This window comes from Stegastes partitus, unplaced genomic scaffold (assembly GCF_000690725.1).
Source record: "Stegastes partitus isolate 25-593 unplaced genomic scaffold, Stegastes_partitus-1.0.2 Scaffold624, whole genome shotgun sequence".
In the NCBI taxonomy this organism is placed as follows: Eukaryota; Metazoa; Chordata; class Actinopteri; family Pomacentridae; genus Stegastes; species Stegastes partitus.
Genome location: NW_007578355.1, coordinates 286,070 through 309,716, shown reverse-complemented (window position 1 = coordinate 309,716; position 23,647 = coordinate 286,070). Strand labels below are relative to the sequence as shown.

At 44.2% G+C, this 23,647-nt stretch overlaps 1 protein-coding gene across 1 annotated transcript in view; it reads right to left on the bottom strand.

Moving 5' to 3' along the window:
• Positions 1-23,647, bottom strand: part of LOC103363021 (nck-associated protein 5) — a 149,505-nt gene that overhangs the window by 31,156 nt on the left and 94,702 nt on the right. Inside the window, exons 6-10 of the mRNA XM_008289596.1 lie at positions 14,903-14,993; positions 9,786-9,965; positions 6,509-6,577; positions 4,235-4,273; positions 3,999-4,118 (exon numbers count right to left, since the gene is read on the bottom strand). Coding sequence (XP_008287818.1) covers positions 3,999-4,118; positions 4,235-4,273; positions 6,509-6,577; positions 9,786-9,965; positions 14,903-14,993 — 499 coding nt within the window. The remainder of the gene's footprint in view (positions 1-3,998; positions 4,119-4,234; positions 4,274-6,508; positions 6,578-9,785; positions 9,966-14,902; positions 14,994-23,647) is intronic.

The window sequence follows — 23,647 nt, the reverse complement described above, 5'->3', positions numbered from 1 at the left end:
CGCAGTAAACACAGATGCAGCAGAGTTATTAGAGAACTCTGCGGGTGCAGGTAGGTGGATGTTGCTCCCTTTGATCAGACTCCTTCCCCTTGTGTTTTTTTCTCCAGGCTTTAAGCAACAGATAAGATAGACGGATAAATCTTCTGTAGGAAGTTGCCTCTCTTTGTGACGGGGGGGGATAAATATAGCTGTTTTTCACAGCTCTCCCACACATGACTGGAAATCTCATAATGGACGCGCGGAACATCCGGAGCAGCGTGATCGCATTATGATTAATTCGCGCGTTGAATCACCCGGTTGATGGCGAAAATGTCATTATTAAATAATGAGCAGTGGAGAGACGGGGGGGAAACAAAACCTACACATCCAGAGGAGGAGACTCATTTTTGCGTCGTGAAGACGTGTCAAAAGGTGCAGAGCTGGAGTCAACACCAAAATCACTCCCACACATTATTTAAGTCCTTTTGACCCGTCACATACATTACCAACTGATATATAATCTCAGCCCTCCATTAGTTTCTTTTCAGCTGAATCACATTGGGAGAAAAAAAAAAAAGAAGTCTCGGCTGTATGCCAGCGCGATACAACTCTATCATATTTCTGAGTGCCTTAATTCACATCTTCAGCTAGATTGCACCTCTTGGTCCCCACAGTGGTATCATCAATATCCCTCTCCAAGCCTTTTTATATTGCAGTTTCACTTAACAATGTTCCTGCCTGTCCAATAATGGCACTGGAAGTAGCCAGAAAACTGACGAGAAGCTTTGCAACACACCCACAGCCGTATTATTTCTTCTTTCCTCTTTTCTTTTCTTGCCTGCTCCATTCACGCCGCTTCCCATTCCGCCCTTAGTTTTTCACTTCTGCCGCCTTGTTGCCTCTGCGATTTCCCCCGCCATCTCATCTCTCTCCATTTTCGCCCTCCTGTCCTTCCTTTTCTTATCTCCCCTCATTCTTTTCATCTCTTTCTCCCTCTTGTCTGGGTGGACTGACAGCTCCTTCTCCCTTTTCTTTTTTGGCTATTTTCATATCGACGGCGAAGAGCTCCCCGGCGGCAATTTGCACAATTATGTGAAATCCTACTTTCCGAGCTGACCTTATTGCCCCGCAATACCACATTACTGTTGACAATGGATGGGTAAAGCATACTGGTCCGTCTCTCTCATAATTACACCTTAAAGACCTCGCTGGAATGCACACATAGACACTTTTCGAGCAAATTGGTGTTTTCCGAGCGACCAAAAAAAAAAAAAAAAAGATGAAATGAGGCAATTTTCGGCTCCTGCAGCTCGCAGAATGGAGGGTTTGTGGAGAATATAAGTACAGTGGTGTTTGTGTGATGGTTACAGAGGAGAGATGGTTGCAGGTTCAAAGCTTTTGCAGAAAGTCTGTGCTTCGTGCAGCTGATTAGAATAGAATATACTTTATTTACCCCCAGACGTGGGAAATTTACACGCCACGGCAGCATCCAAAAAATATAGAAAGTACAAGAAAATAACAATGATTAAGTAATCTGCATCCTGGTGTCCGCACACAGCAGGTCCAAGGCCCCGCCGTCTCCGGTTGGGCAGTCTGCATACTGGCTGAATGTGAGGAGAGTGGTAGTGATGTATGAGTAAAGTCTCCTGAGATCAGATCCTGAGGGTGTGATGTTTGCAGCTGGGACACTGAACTATGGATGAGGCTGCAGCAGCATCAGCTGAGGGGAGGGAAGTAAACTGCAATCACCAGGACATGTGAAAACTCCCTCGGCTGCAAACCAACCCCCAGCAGTTCAACAACCTTCGTGCAGTACTGCTCTTTAACGCTAACATGACACCATCTCTCATTCACGTAGATGGCGAGTCCCCAGCCTGTCTTCTTACCACTGTCCCTGTGGTGATTATGGACTTGCTTTACTTTGTAGTTCTGGATGTCTGTTTGTGTTTTCGGCTGGCTGAGCGGTTTATTTCAGGGGGCTGGTTGGAGGAGGACGTTCTCACACTGGCACAGCTGCAGCTCATTGTCCTCATCATGGATAAAGCTGGTGCTCACCTGGGCTCCAGTGCCAGACGATAGCCAACTCCATGAGTGGTACATCAGGCTGCTTAGCTGTGTTCACTAAGTTTGATGTGGTTAAAACTTAGAACTCTTGAGCTCACAAGTAACCTGTTTGTCTCTCCTTACTTCCCAGCGTCTCCTCCACCGGCCTAAGCCGTTCGGTCTCGCACGCCAGCTTTCACTCCGCGGAACACGAGTCGGACTTTCTCCTCCCCTGGCTGAAACCTATGCACCCACTCCGCATCCCTCACCTGCCTCCTGGTGTCCCTCACCCCCGGATTCCCTCAAATAAACCTGTTTTCCTCTTGTTTTGGGTCTAAACTCACGTCCTTCAACCACCGGGCCGTAACACTCCCTCCAGCTCCGGTCCGCTCTGACCGGGTGAAATCCCTCCAAAAAGTTACAAGCGAGTCCGGAGTGAGTTCGTTCAGCCACAACTCTGTGAACAACATGAGGCTGCACTCCCGATGCTCCCACTGCAGCCGATCAGCGCTGTAAGCTCTTCCATCCGTTAGGGAGAGACCTCACGTATCCATGATGACGGATGGACGGCTTGTAGCTTCACTCCAGTCCTGCATCCCCTCTTCCTCCAGCTCATCGGGGATGTCCGGTCTCTCCCACGATGGTGGCTTGGCCTGGCTGTTCATGAGTGTAAAACAATAGAGCCATGGCTCAACGGCTCGCCAGACGTGGCCCCCAAAAACTCACAAAGAACAGACCAACAAAAACGCCATCTGCATCTCCACTGTTCCCGCACAAATGTGGTACAGCTGTGTGACGTTAAAATATTAAAAAGATAGAAGAAAATTCAAAGTAAATAGCTACAAATAGAGAAAGTAGGAAGGAGCCGCTGCCACTCTCACGGCACCATCACAGCGCTGCATGACGTTATTGTAATGTTTTGATTGGGCGACACATCTTAGAGCAGGGGGGAGTGAATCCTCAACACCAAACCATACATTCAAACACATATGCAACCACAATGCAAGACAAACGGACTAAAACGAGACGTGTGTGCTTCCAGGCCGCTGTCTCCTTTATGATCGCTTCAGAACAGAAACACGGAGGAGCTGCTACCGAGGAGGAGATAAAGGATTGATACAGATTGATGTAAAACGGGGTTTCATTCCAAATCGAAGCAATTTTTTCGTGCAGCCTCCGTGTCTGGTTCAGACCCCAGAGCTGTTTGAGGAAAAAAAAAAACAACCCTGTCTCGTTTACTGGAGGAGCTTCCTTTAGAAATCGTTGCAGAGGAGGAAAGCAAGACTTAGCAAGAAAAAAAAAATAAAAAGAGTTGGGTCAGCAGTAGGTTATTTATTATTTCTGCATTCAGAGAAGCTTTTTCTTTCTTTCTTTTTTTTTGTTTGTTTGTTCGGGGCTCTACACATATTTCTTTTCATGAATGTGGCTGGGAAAATTGGAGGAGGTTAGGAGGAGGTTAGAGTCGGCGGATTACTACGCTGGTTTCTCCACATCGAAACATGATAAGGATGCAGGAAGGTGAGGTAGCCGATGACAAAAACGCCCAGCTGGTTTTTAGTTCTTCTGAGCTGCTCTGCCATCAAGTAAATTTGAATCTGCTTTCATGTACAGAATTACCATTTCTCATTTCTTCTGGTAAATATCCTCACTGGCCATTGATTAACCCTCTGATCCCAAAAAAGTTCCTCGAAGGTTTTTGCTCCTGTGGGCCTTTTCTTCACTGCAATTCAAGGAACTGTGTTTATGCAAATGATTTATTTATGTAGAATAAAGTGATTTTGAGTCTTCAGATTGAGCGGCATGTCGCGGATGAGCACTCCAAAGACGGTTTTTACACTCTCTCGCTTTGATAAACAGTCTAATTTTGGCTATTTTTACAAGATAACATGCCTTTCAGACCTGCAAGCAGGGTTCAAAGGGTTAATGCAAGTCGCAGCCCAAAGGGGTCGGTGTGTGTTTTTAGGAGACCGGCGTACCTGGAGAAGCAGGTCCGAGGCGGGCTTGATCCTCTGCTGGAACAAGATACTCAGCGCCCGATTCTGCTGCTCCAGGTCAAAAACCCTGGTTCGCAGCTTCAGACACTCCTCTCTCAGATCCTGAGAACACAGAAAACGCATCAGAACATGAAATCTGTGTAACAGTAAGGGATGCACATTAGTTAGAGAAGCCGTTGAATCGGAGATAATCAGTCGTAGTTTCTATAGAAACGAACCTTTTGGGTGAGAAGCGCCTGCACCACTTGATTGGCAACCTTAAAGAGACAGAAAGAAAAAAGAAAGTTTATGCAACTTGGCTGCCTTGGCACAACTCTTGACCTCCCCCTGACCCTCGCAGGCCTCCGTAGACCGCCTTTGCACTGCCAGCGCAGCACTTTTGCAGCGTTTGCACTCGTCAGCCAATTTAAGATGAATTATTAGAAGCTAAAGCGAGCACAGTGGCACAATATATTACAGGCTTTTCTGCTGGTGTCGGTGTGTGTGTTTTACACACTCGCCTGCGATGTTTAACTCTCGCTTCCTAATGGCGGCATTGACAGCGGCGGGCGGCTGCCGGAGCGGAGGTGTGCCCGGCTTAAGTGCTGTTGTGCCTGGGCCTTGGTCTCCGAGCGGCTCACACCCGCCCGCGACCACAACGCCAATGGAGAAGCGGCTCCGATTACTGCCCATTGATTGCTCATTAATACTGTGTGAAGCCACATCGGTTCTTCTGAGTGCGCTCGCTCTCATTTATCGAATGAGGAGAGACGAGGGTAAATATGGTGAAATGAGCCCTGCTTCTGGAACCGCAGCTTACAGAGCCGCCTGTTGTAAAGAAGAAGCCGGGCGGTCAAACAAACCTGAGTTAATGGCCTCTGACAGAGAATCTCCACTTGATTGCAGACGCTGTATGACTTGGGTACAAATAATTAAAGTACAAATGAGCTCGCACACGCACTAAAATTTAGACAGGCAGCTGGTCTGATATAAAAAAATAATCATCCCTTCTGTTACAGAGCGAGCTTTAGGTCGCAGTAGTTAGAGGGGCACACACAGCCTCCGTCATTAAAACAGGATTATTGCCAAGCCTTCCCTCCACGAAAAGTCACCCACATAGGAAAATAGTTGACGAATAAACACAACAAAGCCGAGTTGAGCCATCTTAGTGAGGGCAGGGAAGCAGAGAGGACCGAGTGTACTCCAAATACAGTCCACAGAGGACGGAAATCACCCCACATTTCTATCAGTCACTTTCAATCTTCCTCCTCACATCTCTACCTGTCCTCGCCTCTTTCACTTCCCTTTCTTCTCTCACCAGTTTTTCCCACCCTGCGGCACATCTGCTCAGCCCGCTGAGCCTGCTGGTTCCAGGAATAAAACTGGGCAACTTATCCCTGCTGGACAAACTACCCCACAGCCTCCATCCCGGAGTGATTCAGTGTAGCCGAGAGCCGGGCTGGTTCCTTCCCCTCACGTGGCTCCCTGAACAGCACTTATCAAGCTCTCACAAATAACCAGAGGGCACACAAGTGCCATTGTTATATTAAGTATTGCTTCAGAGAAAGCAGTTCACGTCAGGTGAAGGCTATTTACCAGCTCGCAGTTAAGATTGCAAAATTCACCCAACAACAAGTAGCTGTTTTGGAGCACTAATAGCGATGCCGAGATGGAAAGCAAAAAAACACACCACCTCCTGGGTTTCTATTAATATACAAGCATCAACAGAAGGCCTTCAGACCTTGACCCCCCAAAACCTGCCAATGGGCTTGAAAGGCTGGCTATCTTAAAAAGAAAAATGTGAAAATTACATCATTTATTAAAGTCAAAAACAGGAAGAATCATCTGCTTTCTAACAGCCCTTCAGCTACTCGTGTTGTTCTGTCAGGAAACGGAACCAAATCCCAGCTTAAAATCACAAGATTTCATTAAATTCTCTTTATTTTTCGTGCCGCTTTTAAAAATTGGCCAAAAATAAGCTGCTTGTGTTATGCAGATGTAGAAAAAAACAGAAAATTCTGCACTCTTCTGAGCAACTGTTCAGTCATTTGTGACTCAGCGGCACAGAAAAGTGACTTTACAAAAAAGTCAGAGGCTGAACTGCAGGCTGTGTTAGTTGCAGTCACCTCATCTTCTAACCATAATTGTGTCTCCACAGAGGAGCGCCCAGAAACCGTTTGGGGTAAAGAGGGTCCTTAATTGTACAGAAGAGCTGCATAAAGCATGAAAAATGAGAAGCCTTCTAGTTTCTTGGCCTCTTCATTTAAGTAAGAGGTGAGCGACTTAATTGGCTGAAAAACTGGACACACTGTTTTCTAAATTAATTCTTATTACCAACCCTCCTTCCTTTAAGCTGTATTAAATTGCCAACCTGTGAGATAAGCTCATTAAAAATTTCAGCTTGGTAGTAGAATCCATTCCACTCCGTCAAAACAAATCCAATAAACACTTTATTCGGTAAAACATCTGGTTAGTTCCGCGGCGCCCTTGAAACGAGATGAACGTGCACTCACCTCGTCCAGACAGCGCTCGTACTGTTCCCTCTGGCTCTCGTTCTCTAGGGCCAAGGCTGAGTTCTTCTCCTGCAAAAGGACACAAGTTACATCAGCAACACAACAACAGACGAGTAGGAATCAAGTAGAACGGCCTCACAAAGGTCAGATGTCAACTTTGAACCGGGACGGCCGATGGGGCAGAAAAAAACCCGGCAAGCGCGACTGAGGAAAAAAAAGGTCAAGGGGATGGAAGTTATGATGCTGAACTTTGGGGCGGCAGCTAGCCATTTGGAGTTTGGACCTAATAAGAATATCTCCTCCACTTGCCGAGCGATGAGGCGGCGCCCTATTGATCCCTGGGAGTTTCCAATTTGTCAGAGGCAGGCAGCATATTAGGAGCTGTCAGCCTCCTTGCTTCTCTCGCCCTCTGCCCTTTAGTAGAGACTACCAATCCCTTGATGAAAACATGGGAAACATAATCACAACCCAAAACATTCCAGCGGTGCCATCGAAGGAAGAAACGCGGACTAATTAAAGCCTCAAACCCTGGAGCGCGGTGTAAATGTAATGAATGGCCCCGGTAATTAAGGTTGTGTGTCTTTTGTGTTGCTTCGTCAATGCAATTTCTATTTTTAGGAGATATCTCGGAGCTGCAGGAATCTCTTGACATCTTACTTAAACAAAGTAATTTCTGATTAAAACTTGCCCGCGGTGTCATTAATTGCGTTAACGAAAGAATGTGCAACAGCAAAAGGTGTCGATTTAGTCGGCGCTACGCCTACACGAGGGCTCTCGACTTCTAGGTCCAGCATCATTACAAGACGCAGGAGCTGCTTTGTTAGCTGCTTTATTGTTCAGCAACACGAGCAACAAACACAAGATCTACGTTTGTGATGCTGTTCGGAGGGATCGTTTCCTTTTCTTCTCGAGGAGACGTAAGCATGCCGACAGTTGCTTCAGAAAAGGGCTAAATTGTGTTTCATTTCAAAGTAAATAAACTCCATCATTTCAGTGTGATGGATTACGCCGCTTGTGGAGAAGTGTTTGGATTCTATACAGGAGTGAGTGGCAGCGAAGTGAAAGTCCTGATGTGTCTGCACCGGGGAAAGTAGTAGCAGGAATATGATAGAAACTGATGCTTTGAGAGACCCAGAGACGTAACCTGGTTAGTCTGACGCTGCAAATATAAAGTGAATACGATACGCAAGCTCTGCCGGCTCGAAAAATGTAATTCTAACCTAAGTTGAATCATTATGATATGATTTCCATTCCTCATGTTACTATAAACTGCAATTATTGTGATGGAAGTTAAACCGCATTCATGTTTTGTGTCTTCACATACATACAGAAATAGATTGTAGGTATTTCTTCATCAATTAAAAATGTAACAAACCTAATAGTTTATGTAAAATACTCTATTTTAAAGCTTTTTCTTTTTGCTTCCAGCAGCCATAAAGCAGCAGGTTTTGATTTGGATCACCTGATAAACCACAGCGCTCTGTTTGCTCTTGTTTTAGCTCCATTTTGGTCTCCACCAGCCCCTTAGAAAAACTGTTAAATGCTCCACTTTCTTCACCAGCGAGATGCTAATTTTGTCTCCCTGTGATCTTGAATAAACCATGAGCTAAAACAAATAGCTCATTTTTCTAAATCAGAGGGTCAATATCAGATATTTTAGAAAAATATCACCACAATTTGCATCGTTCTTTTTGAGTTGTGACAACTTTGTGTTTCAATTTCAGACGAGCTTCAGAGGGTCATTTCACCGAACTCAAGGTGATGAAAAATTACGTTTTCAAGCCAATCTCATGCAGGATTTAGCCTTAAATTTGAGTTTAAATGTCACACAATATTAGGTTGATGCAGCTACCAACATTATTATGTCATTCATCAACACAGTGTTTGCAATAAAAGGTTCATGTAAATTTGGCGATTTTTATCTTGCAATCATGCGTTTAGTTAATTGGAAATAGATCCCTTTAATTAGCTTTTAGAATGTAGCTACTGGTGATGGATTATGTGTAATATTATCATATATGTGTTATTAATTACGTCAATATTTCATTTTCTGTACAGCGCACTTCATATCTGTACATCGTGACACTATCGATGTGACGTTTGGGAATATTCAGGATCATAGAATCCGAGATTTCGCTTTCAAGTTTCTACATGCTAAAGATTCATCATGTAGCGTGTTCGCAAATGATCACGGCTAACTTGATTTGCATTTATATCCTTAGCACTCTTCAAGTAAAATGACCAGCGGGCATTTCTCACAAAAAAATCTGTGCATTTATTTAAACCGTAGTTATAGACTTCAGCGCGTGCCTGCCAAGCTAATGAGCGGTATCAGTCGAGCTGGAGAAATAAGAGCCGGCCAGTGCTTACTTAGTGTCAGTGGAGTTTGTGCACAATGAGGAGCGGTGATGTATTGCCTGTGTTCTCTTCTAGCCGCTGTAGCCGCTGGTGCATCCATCACCCACGCAGCCGAACGGAATAAAAATGGCAGATAGCTTTTGATAAAGCCGTTTAAAATGTAATGTTTAGGTAATGCGCCTCATCAGATGGATCACCAGAACAGGTTGACCACACTTCCTGCCAGCCTCCCAAGATAACTTACCGCCGAGGAGCAATTATCTGCCGCTTCGGTGTAATTAGGGGGTCTATTTTCCGAAGCGTTTAGCGCAACAACGACCAAATCTTTCACGTTTGGATGTGCTTTCTTAATGTACATGCGTGAAATAGTCATTACGATGTGTTTATTATCATGATTTGACTGTATGTTCCTTCCAATGGAGCCGCTCAGGAATGAATCCGTTAGACTGGAGGCCTAATTTAATTAAGTGCGAGCCTTCTAATTGCTGAAGAAGATCTGAAAGGATGAGTCCAGCGTCTTCAGTTCTTAAAAGAAAAAAAAACAATCAGCATGGATCTCTGTGGCTGAGCTCCCGCTTCAGATGTTGCTTGCGGCTCGTGGCGGAGTGCAGCTCAAATCCCCGAGCGCAGAGGAAAACAAACCAAAGCTGGAGTACAGCCCGAGGCCCCAGCGGCGACTCTCATAGGATGACTTTGCTCTCCAAACGAAGAAGACTGGAGAATCTGATGAGCTGTCATGCTTTCAGACACAACGGAGCAAGGACTCTGACAACCGGCAGACGAGTTGGTCGCAAAGGATAGCCAGGGGTGGCTCGAAGTGTGGATGCGCAGAAGTTTGTGAGGAGGCAGGAACGAAGGAGAACAAAGAGAAGGTAGGCAGAGACACAAAAGCAGAGAGAAGAGGTGGTGAAGCAGTTACCTCCAGGGCCTTGAGGCGATCCAGAAGGAGCTTGGTTTTGTCTTTGTCCTCTTCTGCTTGGCTGGCATCGTGCTCGGGATCCGGCGGCTGCCCGGGGTCCAGCTCCGCTTGAGTTGCCGGCAGGGAGCCGTTCTCTTCGGGGCCATCGTGCTGTTTCTGCACTTCCGCGGAGAGTTTATCCTGACGCACAGACAACGAGACGGGGTTAGAGGGGTGGCGAGGGGGGTTGGGAGGAGGATAAAAAAAAAAAATAGAGGAGAAAACGAAGGGGAAATTTGGCAAGCAAAAACCACAGCAGATGGGGTGAAAGGATTCAAAAAAAAAGAAGTATGACAAATGTTCCAGGGCAGAGAGAGAGAAAAAAAAAAACGGGTAAGGAGCCGTGAAAGGCAGAAATCAGACGAAAGGAGAAAGTGAAAGATGAAGAAAGAGAAAGGGGAGAGGATCAGATGGGCAGATGGGAAGACAGGGAGGCAGCTTTGACAACAGAGCTCCAAAACATCCCCTAATCCCTAATCATGTTTCACTTGTTTTCCAAAGAGAGGCAGTGACCTTGAGGGCTCTCTTGTCTGTATTATGGGGATCCTACACCGTCCCTCTTTGCCCTCTCTGTCTGTCTCTGTCTGTCTGCCTTTGACAAATTCTCTAAATCTCTTGCCAACTATCTCTTCCGTTTTTTTTGCCTTTCTGGCATCTGTGGTAATTACTGCCTGATAATAATTAGCTAATAATTCGGCACAATCTGTCTTAAACTGAACTAAAAAAAGAAAATACAATAAGATGTCTGTAACATTTAGGGGATTATTCATGTTTGCTGCTTTAAGTTATGACTGAACATTGTATTTAGCAGGAAAATATGACGTAAAAGAAAAGATAATTTGGCTTTTGTAACTGGAATTCTGAGGTTATTTAAAACAAATGGTCACAAGTTGAGCAAAAAATGCCAAAAATGTGATAATTTTTGGTTCGTTTTTTCTTTATATCAATGTAAACTTTAGGTTTTAGGCTGAGAAAATAAGACATTACTTCTCGTTTCATTTGTAAATTTGAATCCAGCAATGCTTCACAAAATACTGAAGATTAAAAAAAACTAAAGTCACAGTTCTCTGGCAACGTTTGCAGTTCAATAAAAAACTCATTGTCCAGATTTGATTGTTGGACTTACAAGGGAAAACCAACCAGATGGGACATTTTGATTGGACGTTTTGTGGCCTTTTAAACCAAGATTATATTCCCTGGTGGATGCACGCATGCACAACAATTTTCTAGTCAGCTTGGAAGAGTCAATGCATGTGCAGTAGATCGGCCTCTGCGTTCATTTACTGCAATATTGAGCTGCACGTGGATCTCTGCAGACGGCCGCACTTCCTTAAACGGCCACTTGAGGCGAGTCAGTCCCCACAGACCCTCATAATAAAATGCACAACTTTACAGCAGAAATAAACACGTTTACAACCTGGTGCAATCAATAGTTTTGGTCTTTAACCCTTTATCGGGCTATGTGGTAACTTCCACAGGCTTTAAAAATAGCAGGGAGCAGAATCACATGACTTCATCCAGCCAATCAGTGAAGGTCGGGCTGCATCACAACACAGTCGCTACGGCCGCTGACCAATCATGAGTAAGCCAGAGTGATATTTTGACACAAATGTCGTTAATTCCCATTTGGAAATAAATGTTTCTTTATATACATATTGTTTGGATGTTTTTTTATACCCTAGGTGGGCGAGGAATCGTGCATTGGTAACTGCTTTGAAGACTCTGGGGTTGACAATTTTAATTTCCAGGTACTTCAATGAGCGCCCTATAATGGGTTAAAGCTAATTCCTCCATTCATGGCAACTCCACACGTTTAAATTGCACTGAAGCTAACGAATCTACGCCTAATCAAGGTCGTTGCTGCTTTGTGTGACAGGTGGGCGTCATCCCACGATATAATTTTGGGAATAAAAATGCGACTTCCTCCACGTCACTGCTTAGATAGTTTCACTTGAATAAATATTAGAGGCATACGTTTTCCTATTTCTCGTCCCATTAATCAAAACCTTCTGATTTGTCTCCGGACCTCTTTAAGGCACCTTCAGGTCAAGAACCAACGGACTAAATGATTAATCAAAAAAGAAAAAAAAAATAACAGAGATAAATCAATAATGAAGAAAGTCATTAGCTGCAGCGCTAAATAGATTAGCTGCCAGCTTTAATCAAAACCAAACCACAAGATTAAACCTACATACAAGGATGACTTATCTTCTTATATGTCCATTAAACATCAATTACATACATATTAATTATTCACTTACAATCTGTCTTTTATATTTGTGCATCATATGGTCACATCTACAGAATGAATCCAGCTTCTCTTCAGGTGGCACAGAGAACGCGATACATCACTGTGCACATGCAATAAATTTTTCATCCCTAGCTGAGCTTTGACAGATAACTGTCAAACCTGAAGATACCTGTGGTTAATGTGCTGGACAAAATTGAGGTGAGCAGTGCTGATGGATGGCTACAACTCTCAGATGTTATATATCCAAATGCAGCCGCGAACAAGCCGCTTCTCTCACCTAATAGGAATTGGAAATGATGTCCTTCGTTTTTTCGCCTGATTCAATCTCGTCTAAACATATATTGGGTTTTCAATCTTGTTTGATTCCATCAGACAATAGTGTTTTGAGGCAATACTTTATAGTCAAGGTTTTAAGTTGTGCTTTTGTTTGCCGGTTTCGAAGTCTGCGGTTTGCTTCCAGAGACTGCTCATCAGACGGCGTTAAAGGGCTCAGTAATAATCTCCACAGAGAGAGTCTGGAGTGAGAGAGGGGAGGGAACCTTGTCCCTCATGCTGCCCTTTCAAGTTATTGAGTTTGTCTGCTGAATACACAGAATACAGCTGCAGGAGAAGCACATCGCTGCGTAGGAACGGATGGCGTTCGCTTATATAGCAATTGGGAATAGCATAATAACCCTCTGAGTTTTTTTTTTTTTTGTCTCTCTTTGACAATGACCATCTACTGCTGATCGCACATCACTGTGGAAATAAAGTCTTTAAATGCTTCATATAGCTGAAAAAACTAATCCTCTTATTACACACACATGAAAATTTGTGATATTTTCCATGAAGGTTTATGTGACTTCAGTAAAAGTCAACACATTTCAAAATAAAGCCAAGTCAACCTAAATTACAGTATTACCTAAATGTCAAATGAGTCCAATGGAATCACATTACAGTAATTAGATTACTTCTTAGTTGAACAGTAGGGTATTTAATCTCATGTATAATTAAAAACTAACAGGTTAAATTTACAAGACTACTACTTTGATGACTCAATACTAGTTTCCGTTCTCTTTAAATGGCCCAAAGGTGTCCAACTGGATTCAAATCAACTGATTAACTGATAAATATCACGTCTCTTTGGCCTTTTGCACTCCTTCCTCTGTGCTTCACTGTCAGGACGATGCATTTACTGTACAAGTCCTGGTCAAGTTCGCTCATCCGAGACAAACAAATGCATTTATTTTTGCCTTCTCTGACAAACAACATGCTTCCAATATCCATCAGGCTTTTTTCTCATGTTTGTTATTCAAGTTTAACCTTCTAGTTTTGTACCAGAGTATTTTTTTGAATGTCCTCTGTAGAGTTTGCAGCGTCTGAGCTGGTTTCTCCTGCTGCAGGTGTGTTTCAGCTGATTTTCACTTGATCTTCATGTATCATTTTCTATCTTTGTGAAGCCACATAATGAGATTTTTTAATTTCCTTCCCATGCCGAGCCATGATGCATACATGCAAAAAGAAACAAGCCATTGATCCAAAACTGAGGAAACTCTCGTCGTCACAAACGATTGTTTTTGTTTGTTCATATGAGGAAACAAAGGCTGTTAGTATGTAGAGATGATGCTGCTTCAGTGAATTAATCAGAGTTTTACCATTAAATGTTTAGCTACGGGACTAAAGGAACAACTCTGAATAAATGTTCCACTTGTGTTTACGTGGACTGAACCTGGGTCACAATATTTACAGTATGCATCCACCCACCTTCACAAATTCCACCTCCTATCATCACTATACAGTTTCTCCTCAACATAATCCCTTTGTGGTGGGGAACCCAGCGAGGGATTATTCTGCGCGCGACGAAAACATTATTTGCATATTAATAAATTGCATTCATTCCATAAGATTTCTGCTGTCTAGTCGTATTTCACGATAAAGCTTTTTGCACCAACTTCCAGACTTATCGCGGCCGATAATCCCGCGTTCCATTGGAATGTATAAGAAGAGGTGACATTTAATCTCACGTTTTTTAATTCCGGTCACTTTAATTTGCTCATCATTCAAAGTTATTTTGTTCTCCATCTACTTCTGCCTTTTCTTCACAGTGATATACACATGTAGTCATTTTACTGCATACTTCATGAACCACTGATGCCCTTTTCTTCTACTCCCTGCAGGCGTTTCGCTCTCGGGCCGATAATATGGTCACTGCACGCTGTAGTTACCCCGCGCTCCCACTGCGACATATAAGAAGTAAAGCACCACGGAAGCTTAATGAATATTTGGAGAGTCTGGGGCATTTTTAAGTCAAGACATTAATGCATTAGCTTGAGGCAAAAAGTACTTCTTTCCCTCCATCACCGGGGCCCGATCACGCTGATGATAGACAGACTGAAGACGCAGCGTTTCAGCCCTCGCGCAAACATGTTCGGCTCCAAATTGTGAAGTGCGACCCCAAAGGTGACCCGGTGCTTCAAAAAATATATGGCATTACTTATTCTTTCTGCTTTTTTTTTTCTCCGCCGAATCCCAGCAGCTATTTTTCTTATGTAACGGGGTCGGCGTTGAGCGCTTTCACCTTGGCTCAGTCTGGCTTTATTCAACACTGTGGATATCGGAGTTGAAGAAACAGGAGGAGTGAGAGATAAACAAATATTTCTCTTCCTCCAAAATAATTACTGGCGCATGAATAAATAAACTCGGACTGTGTTTTTCTTGAGGTGCGTTGACATTGTTGACCAGCTAAACTATTTTCATACTTTTTCCCTGAGACTGTCTCTAAGAACCACCTCTCTCTCTACTGGTATCTTAGTGCCTCTGGATTGACTCCACACACTCATGGGGTTACCTTGTAGGCCTTCATGATGTCCACTGTGTCCACAGCAGTCTGCTCCAGGACGCCCTGATTCTGCAGCAGCGACCGCACCGTCTCTTCCATCCTGCACACACAACACATGACGTTAACTCACAGGCAGCTCACGCTTGAGATCCTTCCAACTGCATTATTGCTTATGTACATGCAATTAGAATTTCTGTCAGGGACTTTTTTTTACTCTTGTTTGTCTGTATTACTCATACAATGCCAAGCACTGTGGTTAAAATGGGAGCCATAGGAGCAAATATGGAAGTCAGGGGATGCTACACACCAACGAGGTCTGCATAGGGAGGATGTCGGGATGCAAAGAGGGTCAACAAAACATCAGACTTTACCCCGTCCTACTGTTAACTTTATTCCTTAGAGGTCTTGGACTGTTTTTTTTTTTTTTTTTTGCATACTTTTAGTTTTGTCTTTTCTATACCACATAGAAACATGTTTATTGTGCCCATGTTTGGAATATTTTTTTCAGCACATCCCCACCTATAGGATCTGATGATTTTTTTTTACTTGAACCTACTATATTAACATTTTGGGGACAAAAACACACTAAAATATAAAATCCGACTTGAAAAAATATGTTATTTATTACAATTAAAAACACAAACATGTTTAACGAAGCATTTTGAAAGTTGAAAATGTATCCATAGGTTGCAGATATAAACATGAAACTAAATACTAATATTTGCAACTATATACAAGCAGATGTTGCTTTCTCTCTCTTTTTATCGATGCCACAGCTGTTTCTGTCCAGAATGAGGCAGACAGTAGCCACATCACAGGACCTGCACTTCCAGGGACTTTCTTTCACTTTTGTTTTGTAAAACGATAAAATTATGAAGATGTTGAAAGAAATGTGACGCCTGCGGTGCATATTTTATAACATCATTTCTCTGGTTTTACTTTGCCTATCAACATGAAACAAAAACAGAGAGTTTAAAGTCTGCACAATGTTGTCACAACCTTAGAAGACCCCTTCCGATGAAAATTAAGTTTTAATTCTTGATAACGTGTCCATATAATGTTCTCTGAATGCATCACGAATGAAACAGATTCAGACGTTTGGGGTTTCATGTGTAACAAGCCGAAGGACCCGATCCTGTCATGTGGCAGGGTGAGGCTTTCTGTGGCCTTATTCTTCTCCAGAACTAGTTCCAACATCTATGACTGAATTATCCCAGTACTACAACTTTCAACTCCACTGGTGGGACTACAGTAGTTTTACAGTGTTGGAGCAGAGTTGGAGGTGAGCTGATGTACTTGAGCTGTGGTAATGAAGAAGAGTTCATATGGGTTTGTGGAGAAGAAGACGGGGATGCCATGGATCTGCACATTCTAAGAGGAAGCAACACTGTAGAGTCACAAAGTTTTTTCAGGAAGGGATTGTTTTCATTGAAATAACTCTTTGAATCAGTGACTGGAGACTGATGTAGACTAAATTATGATCTTTCCTGAAACCTAACCAACTAGTTTATGTATCCAAACCTCACAAAAGCTGAGTCACAGTATTGCCATATCATTTTGGAGGTCAAAGACCAAAAGTATCTCCCTGCTGACAGATGGAGAAAATCTTTCGATGTATTTTTTTCTACAGGGCAGGCTGAGTTTATTTTGTAATTTAATGTGAAGGACTTGTCACACAAGTCCTCAGATAATAAAACAGAAGCTGCAGATTTTTTTCCCCCCTTTGCTCCAAGGTGTCGTAACTTTGATGCCAAAGTCCAAATGTTTGTAATCTCGACTGTGGAGCAGCCAGCGTGAGGCTGCCAGAGAGGCTCGTGATGTGATGCCAAAGTCATCAGCGGCTTCAAATTGATGAGCAGACCCAGAGGTACGGCTGAAAACATCTGATATGAGATCTATTTTCAAGCTATACGAAATGCTTTTTGTTTGAAATGGATCATTGCATTTTCAATTGCAATGTTTTTTTATACTTTCCATAAGCACACAAACACACAGCGTCCCACGGTGAAAATAAAAAGAGACTGAATCAGCGCCAGAGATGCAAGACGGATGAGTGGTAATTTTTCTGGACCGAATCCCAACTTCTGCTCAGTTCACGGTGCGGGGAACGCTTTGTCCAAACCACTACACTCGGTGCAAAAAGTGTGCAAACTCTTGTGTGAGATCTCGCCGTGTGTCAGCGCACAGCTGCATACGTGTCCGCCGATGGCTTGAATTAAGTGCAATCACAGCAGCAAACACCGAGCGGCTAACCTTGACCTTCAAGGCCCGGTCTGCTCAAAACAATCTACGCTTCTATTTTGTGCTGCTGCAAGTCGCATGCAAAACAGGTGCCAAAGAGCGCATGTGAAAATGCCTCTGCCTATTTCCATCTGAATAAGAGCCACATGCCATCTTTATCTGTTGAGCTGCACGCTGAACTCTGACCCGACGTGTATTCACTTTCTGATTCGAAAAAAAAAGGGGAGTACCACAGCAGTAGATAAGCGATGTAAGATAATCTTGGACCCAGCTGGGATCATGTAAATGGAAATGATGAGATAAAACTGACATTCACGAACACCGGAGTGACAGGCAGCAATTGTTAAAAAAAAAAAAGTCTTGACAAAAGAAGGGCTTTGACATTGTCAGGTAGGATTCATCTGAATTTCATGACACTGTCCTCTTCTCCTCCGTCTTTTTGTGCTTTGATTCGCAGGAAAGTTAAGGAAGACGAAGTTGAAATCGAAAAAAAAAAGAAGAAAATGTAGATGCTAATTTTTAGAGTGGGATTCACCCAGACTGTTGCACACCATTTGCATTAGCAAGGACTATCACCTCCTTGTTTCTCTGGATCCAAACCCATGACTCATGTGTTTGTCAGTGTGACAGAAGGCCCCAAGGCAGAACCGCATGAATAATGCAAAAAGGCTTAACTGACTTCTGCATGTCCTTTAATGTTGTCAGGGTGAATGCGTACATGTTTGCTGAAAATAAAAAAAAGGATGACTAATATTCACAGAATTTCTGTGTGGACGAACACAAGGAAAGCTCGTCCAACCTCAGAGAAACACGTTTGGGGGATTGTTTGAGTTACAGTAGTGACTCTCGTGACTAGTGTGAAGATGTGGCCAGCAGCTGATTAGCTTAGCTTGGCAAAAAGAAAGAAAAAAACTTGCTTAGATCGGTCACAAAATCGGCCTTACAGCAGCGCTACAGCTTACAAATTAACCCTCTGAACCCCGATCAGCTTGTTGGTGTTTTGATTTTGACTTCCTGCTGCAACATAAAGGACTGCACCTCAATGGAAACAAAAAGATCTTGATTTGTTTAGTTTATTTACGAATTAGTTATACCAATATTAGGAAAAATGGTGACTTTCTAGACTTCATGGTTGTGCCGACGGTGCTGATTTGTTCCTTTTCTAACAAAATCTGATGAGAGCCTGTTACAATGTTCAGGTCAGGTTTGGTAAAGTTTTCCAAATGGAATGCCACGTTAAAGATGAGCAGTTCAAGGACCATGTACAGTCGTCCTCAAATGTATTCATACCCTCCTATTCACTGAAATAAGTTGAAATTGACAAAAGTAATAATAAATACAAATTTAAGGAAACTCATGACAATTGTGGTTCAACAGAAATACATTAAAAAAAAAGGAAAAACACAAGCAAACAAGCATGAGGACCCGTAAACTAATATTTTGTTGAACAACCGTTTGAACCAATCACTGCCATCAGGTGTTTTCTGTAACTCTCAGACTTCTGCACCTGTTGACAGGTGTTTGGATTTCACTGCTCATCAGCAAAGTGCTCTAATTTGTCCGAGACATTTTTTATTTTTTTAAATTATTCTTTTTAACCACAATTCAAAAGCAATGTCTTACTTCACTAAATTATAATTTTGCAAATTTTTATTTATTATTACTTTTTTAAATTTCTATTTATTTGCATGACTATTGTGAATTTTGCCTTTTCTTTAATGGAAGGGTATGAATACATTTGAGGATGACTGTAAAAGCTTAAAACTCAGTGTTATTTTTGTCGTCACAGTTTGGAGTGTTAAGACATTCACATATATCTTGATATCTTGATTAAAAAATAGTCTTTAACCCCCACAACAGTGTGACAAAGCTATTTTTGTGATAATTTAATTGCACCCTTTTCTTACATCGAGCATTGGAAACAGCTTCATGATTAATCTTATTAATGCTGCTGCAAGTTTCACATCGTCCAAATTGCACAACTTGTTCACTCACACCTAACCGTGAGCCTCCGCCTCATATAAGTTTTGTTATATAATAATTTCCTGGTAGTTTTTCGGTGATTGGCTGAGTGGCAGCGGGTGAACAGGAGCACAGGCGGGCAGGGCAGGGGAGGACGGCGCGAGGCAACACCATCTGTCCAGGCTGAGCCACAAAGCCGACTGTAATCAGGCCGCGATGGCTGCCGACTGAACAGTCAGAGAGGCGAGCGGGGCTGTGGCAGATTGCTCCAGTTCCTGCTTTAAATGCTGGCCTTAATCAGCACAACCTATAGAGCAGAGCGGACGTAGACATGGACAGCTTTGGCGTCCGGAGCCGCTGACACCGGGTCAAGGACGAGCGGGGCAGGCATGATCGGTATTGCAAGCAGGGGTAGTCCTTGGACCGAGGGGATTTGGGCAGGTTACCTCCTACAGATAGATCCACAGTTTGTGCCTCTTGTGTGATATTATACCACCGGAGTCATGGAGCTAAGTCCTTCTAAAAGATAAACCCCTGGCAGTTGTTCAAAAAAATCCAGAAGGTCTTTAGAGAAAATTTCAACACTTTCTCATCGTTTTTGGACCAAAACTATTCCGTCCACTGCACAACAGGAGTCAAATGAGGGAAAAAACGCGTGATTAATATGTAGAGGGAGGCATTTAGAATTAAACCGAAATGGGAAATAGTCTAAATATCATTAGGCGAGCCAACAGATGGAGCTGAAATGATTCTAATGCGGCATGCATAAAAAACACACACCAAATAAGCCAGGGAAGCAATGAATGTAAAAATTAAACGGACGATATCGGTTTGTTTTTGTTGCGGCCCGACGTGCATCTGCACAACTTCCAGACAGCGAGCTCGCCGTGGCTGCCAAGGCCTCGGTGACCTTCGCATTACTAAGTGGCAGGATGGTAAGAAACACTTTGATGCCTCAGCCTGCCTGCTTCCTCGCGTTGTGGCTGCAGCAGGAGGAGGAGGAGGGAGGCGTCTGGGTGGGTGTGCTCCTGTGTTTGTGGCATTCCTGCACACCTGAAAGAGAGCCTTTGTGTTGCTAAACAGAACGGCGGCGCTCCGGAGCCGCCTCGTTTTCCATACCGCTTCCATTTCAAACGCTTCCTGTCGCTGAAGGCGTGGTGGCATCTCACCGGACACACTTTAGCCTTTTGATGGCGGGGGGACAGAAAGTCTTTGAAGAATAGCGGCGGTGCTGAGGGACCGAAGATTCTTATTGTGGGTCATTTTTAAAAGAAAAGTTTATTCTATCTGGCCTCCTCCATCTTTGTAGGAACTCTTCAAGCTGCAAGTTGAAGGGATGCAGCACGACTTCAACCACCCCAAATACTACGTTTGGAGCTCAAGTGTGCTCTGGATTCTGCAAAAACTACTACTTAGAAGTTATGAGAGAGCTAATTATGAAGTCATGCGGCTCCAAAAGGATAAAACGGTTTAATAAATGCGTGCATCCGAGGCAGTAAATCCTGCTAAGTACGGCGCAGGACAGGCTCCCAGCAGAAAACATCCTATACAATAAACAGCCTAATTTGTCATTACTGTAAATTCAGCCACCTGAAACCTATTTACATGTGAGACAGGGCGTGCTAAACGCTCATGATGGATGGAATATGACTCTCAGATGACAGAGCATTACTTTACATACAACACATAGCCTTGCTGGGTGTGATTAATCTCAAAGTGCTCGCCGGCGACCTATTGAAAGCATCACTCGGGGAAGGAGAGGGGGGTGAAGAAAGGACGAGTATGTGTGTTTTGAAGGGGGGAGTACATGGAGGCGAAAGCCAATTCTGACTCTCGTGACCCCTCGTGTCGCGCGAGCTGAATCTCAAGCGCGCCGTTCGTCAGCAGTCCAGGAAATACAATTAAGGCTCCAATCAATTTTCAGCCTGAGGTCTGACGACTCGTCTTCTCGCAAACACACACAGAAAACACACATGTTGGCACGCTGCTTAAAGCTCCGACGGTGATCCGCGGAGGTGAACAAAGCGATGCATCATCAGAACACGGCGGGGCAATTAGAGGTGAAACACCGGCTGGTTAACAAACCCGCGGTGAACATATGCAAAACTTCCTATCTCCTTCCCCTCTTTAGCTGCCAGAAGTCACAATGACATCAAGACTTCAAACGACAAAGTGCTTTATTCAAAAACTGTTCAACTCAGCTGCAGAAGCTTTACCCAGCCTTCAATGACAAATTCCTGCACAGACCTGAAAATGATCAAAGGAGCCCCAAACCTCCCAAAAGCTGACAATGTTAGCTCACAACTTACCCCATTTTGAGTTTCTCTCCACTTTTAGCGCTGCCATTTTTTCTGAAAAGAGCCAGAAACACCGTGCAGACATCCCTGAGCTCCATATGTACCGACATCCGACTGCACGCCCGGCACTCTGCCCTCGCAGCGCTATAAAGTGACCCAGACGCTATTGCAGAAATGTGGGTCTCTAGGCTAAAATAGGCCATGCAGTCATCATATAAGCCTGAGTGCTTTTCGCTCAATCGACAGACAGCATGGTCAGTCCCGTGGCCGGGTTACCGAGTCAGCCTGACGGCAGATCTCCTGTTCTCATTTTCTACTTGCCGTGTCTCCGGCGTGTCATTATCCGACACTGGCCCTGTGCAAAGACAGCGATCTGGCAGGCAAAGACTTTCCCATATGTCCCATGTTAAGCCCTCTCCAAAGGAGAAGGGCCCCTGCTGGGAGGCAAGCAGGCTGGTAGTCTTGGATCAGACGGGAATCATGGGATGGACTTGTAAGGATGAAGCACAACTACGGGACAGGGATCCCCCCCCTGTTTTGTCAGCCAGTGTTTGCATGTCTATGTGCGCGCCTGGTGCGCCTTCATCGGTGATTAAGAGGCTTTGGCTTCGCTAAAATCAACACTTTTCGTGCAAGAGACGCGAACACAGAGGCCGCATGCCAGGACACTTGCTGCATGATCAGACGTCTCTGCGTGCCGTCGCAGACTTCAAGCTTCTCATCGATCCTCTCTCTTCAGATGCGCCACTTTTCAATAACGCACTTCTCAGATGCCCGTTTGTTAATTCTAGTCGTCGCTCTGCTGCCAGTGACTGCCTGCATGTTTGCATGTTTCACAGCTCGGAACAAGCGGGAGTTGCTGGTCTCCCCGCCCACCCCCCGCCACGGTTGGAAATTCAAGCTGCCAAGCATTCCTTGGCAGCGGCGTATGAGCTTCGCTGTGTCTATATTCTGAAATAAAAATAAAAGGACGGCCTTTGGTCCTCTCTCTTGTTGTTTTTCCTTTATCGCCGAAAACTCACGGCCACTTGTTCGAACTTCAAAACACGCGCGGGGCGGAGCGTCATGCGAGTTTTGCAACAGGAATTAAGAGGATCAGAGTGAAATAACTAAACGGACCGAACAAAAAACATTTCGGCGAAACGTGCCAGAGATACGTGCTTCAGCCCGTCTGACTCTGCTGACACTCTCACTTTATCAGCGCTTGTCAGAGGCTCAGGTTGACCGAGACCCTCTAATCAGATTTGACCGCCGAACAATTGGAATATCCTCAAGCCGGTGAAATGATAGGGAGAACAATCACCTGGTTGTGTAGCCGAATCGAGGCCATCGGGGGGCTGTCGCGTGACTGCTCCAGCGACAGCCACCAATCGCCTTATCTGACCTGAGCGAGCCCCTGCGCAACTGTCTGTTTTAGCGTAGAAATATTCCATTCTTCCTCCTGGACTCCCTTCCAGCAAATCACTTATGTACGCCCACCGGGTGATTGCCAAGCTTAACCCGACGCTAAGCCACCGTTATCCTCTTAGAGCTGTTTTGCAGAAAACATGCGAGAGAGAGACCCTTTCTTAGACGTGACCTCAATGAAAAGGGGGGAAACAAACTGGAGGGTTTTTGGCGACAGGTCTGCTGCCGTTTAGAGACGTGAGGACAGTCCGGGGCTGTAAAAGTCATGAGCGTCAGTCATGCGTGTTACACCGGAGTAGCCTTACAAAGGTCCGTGCCCTTGTGACCGCTGACCGCTGACTCTCGCCCGTGACCTTTAACCTTACCAACAGGACACACATGCAAGAGAAGAAGAGATCAAGAGGCCAAAGCATTTAGTACTCGTTACAGTCATATTTCATTCTGATATTTGTAGACCAACTGCTGTGCCTTTTTTGTTTTATGCCACTTTAACATCAGAGGGCTACATCCAAATACATTTCCTTCCTTTCTAGAATAACTACAGGATAATGTTACTAGAAGTGCCATATTGACCGGGTGCAATCGAGGACAAGCCTCTACAGAGTGTAAATTAAAAGGGACATATGGAGGGGACCAGATTGAAGCTCTTCCTTCATCCCTCCAGCAGTTTCACCACATTTGGAAGGATTTAGAGTGCGAATTCACGACGGCGGGTCCCCCACATGTTAACCTCTGGCCAGAGGAAGCAGTTTAGCAATAAGGGTCGAGCCTCCAGTCCTGGAGAGCGTCTCACCGGAGCCTCCGGACGAACTCCCCAGTGGGTCGCAGGCATGTGGGTTCCACATGT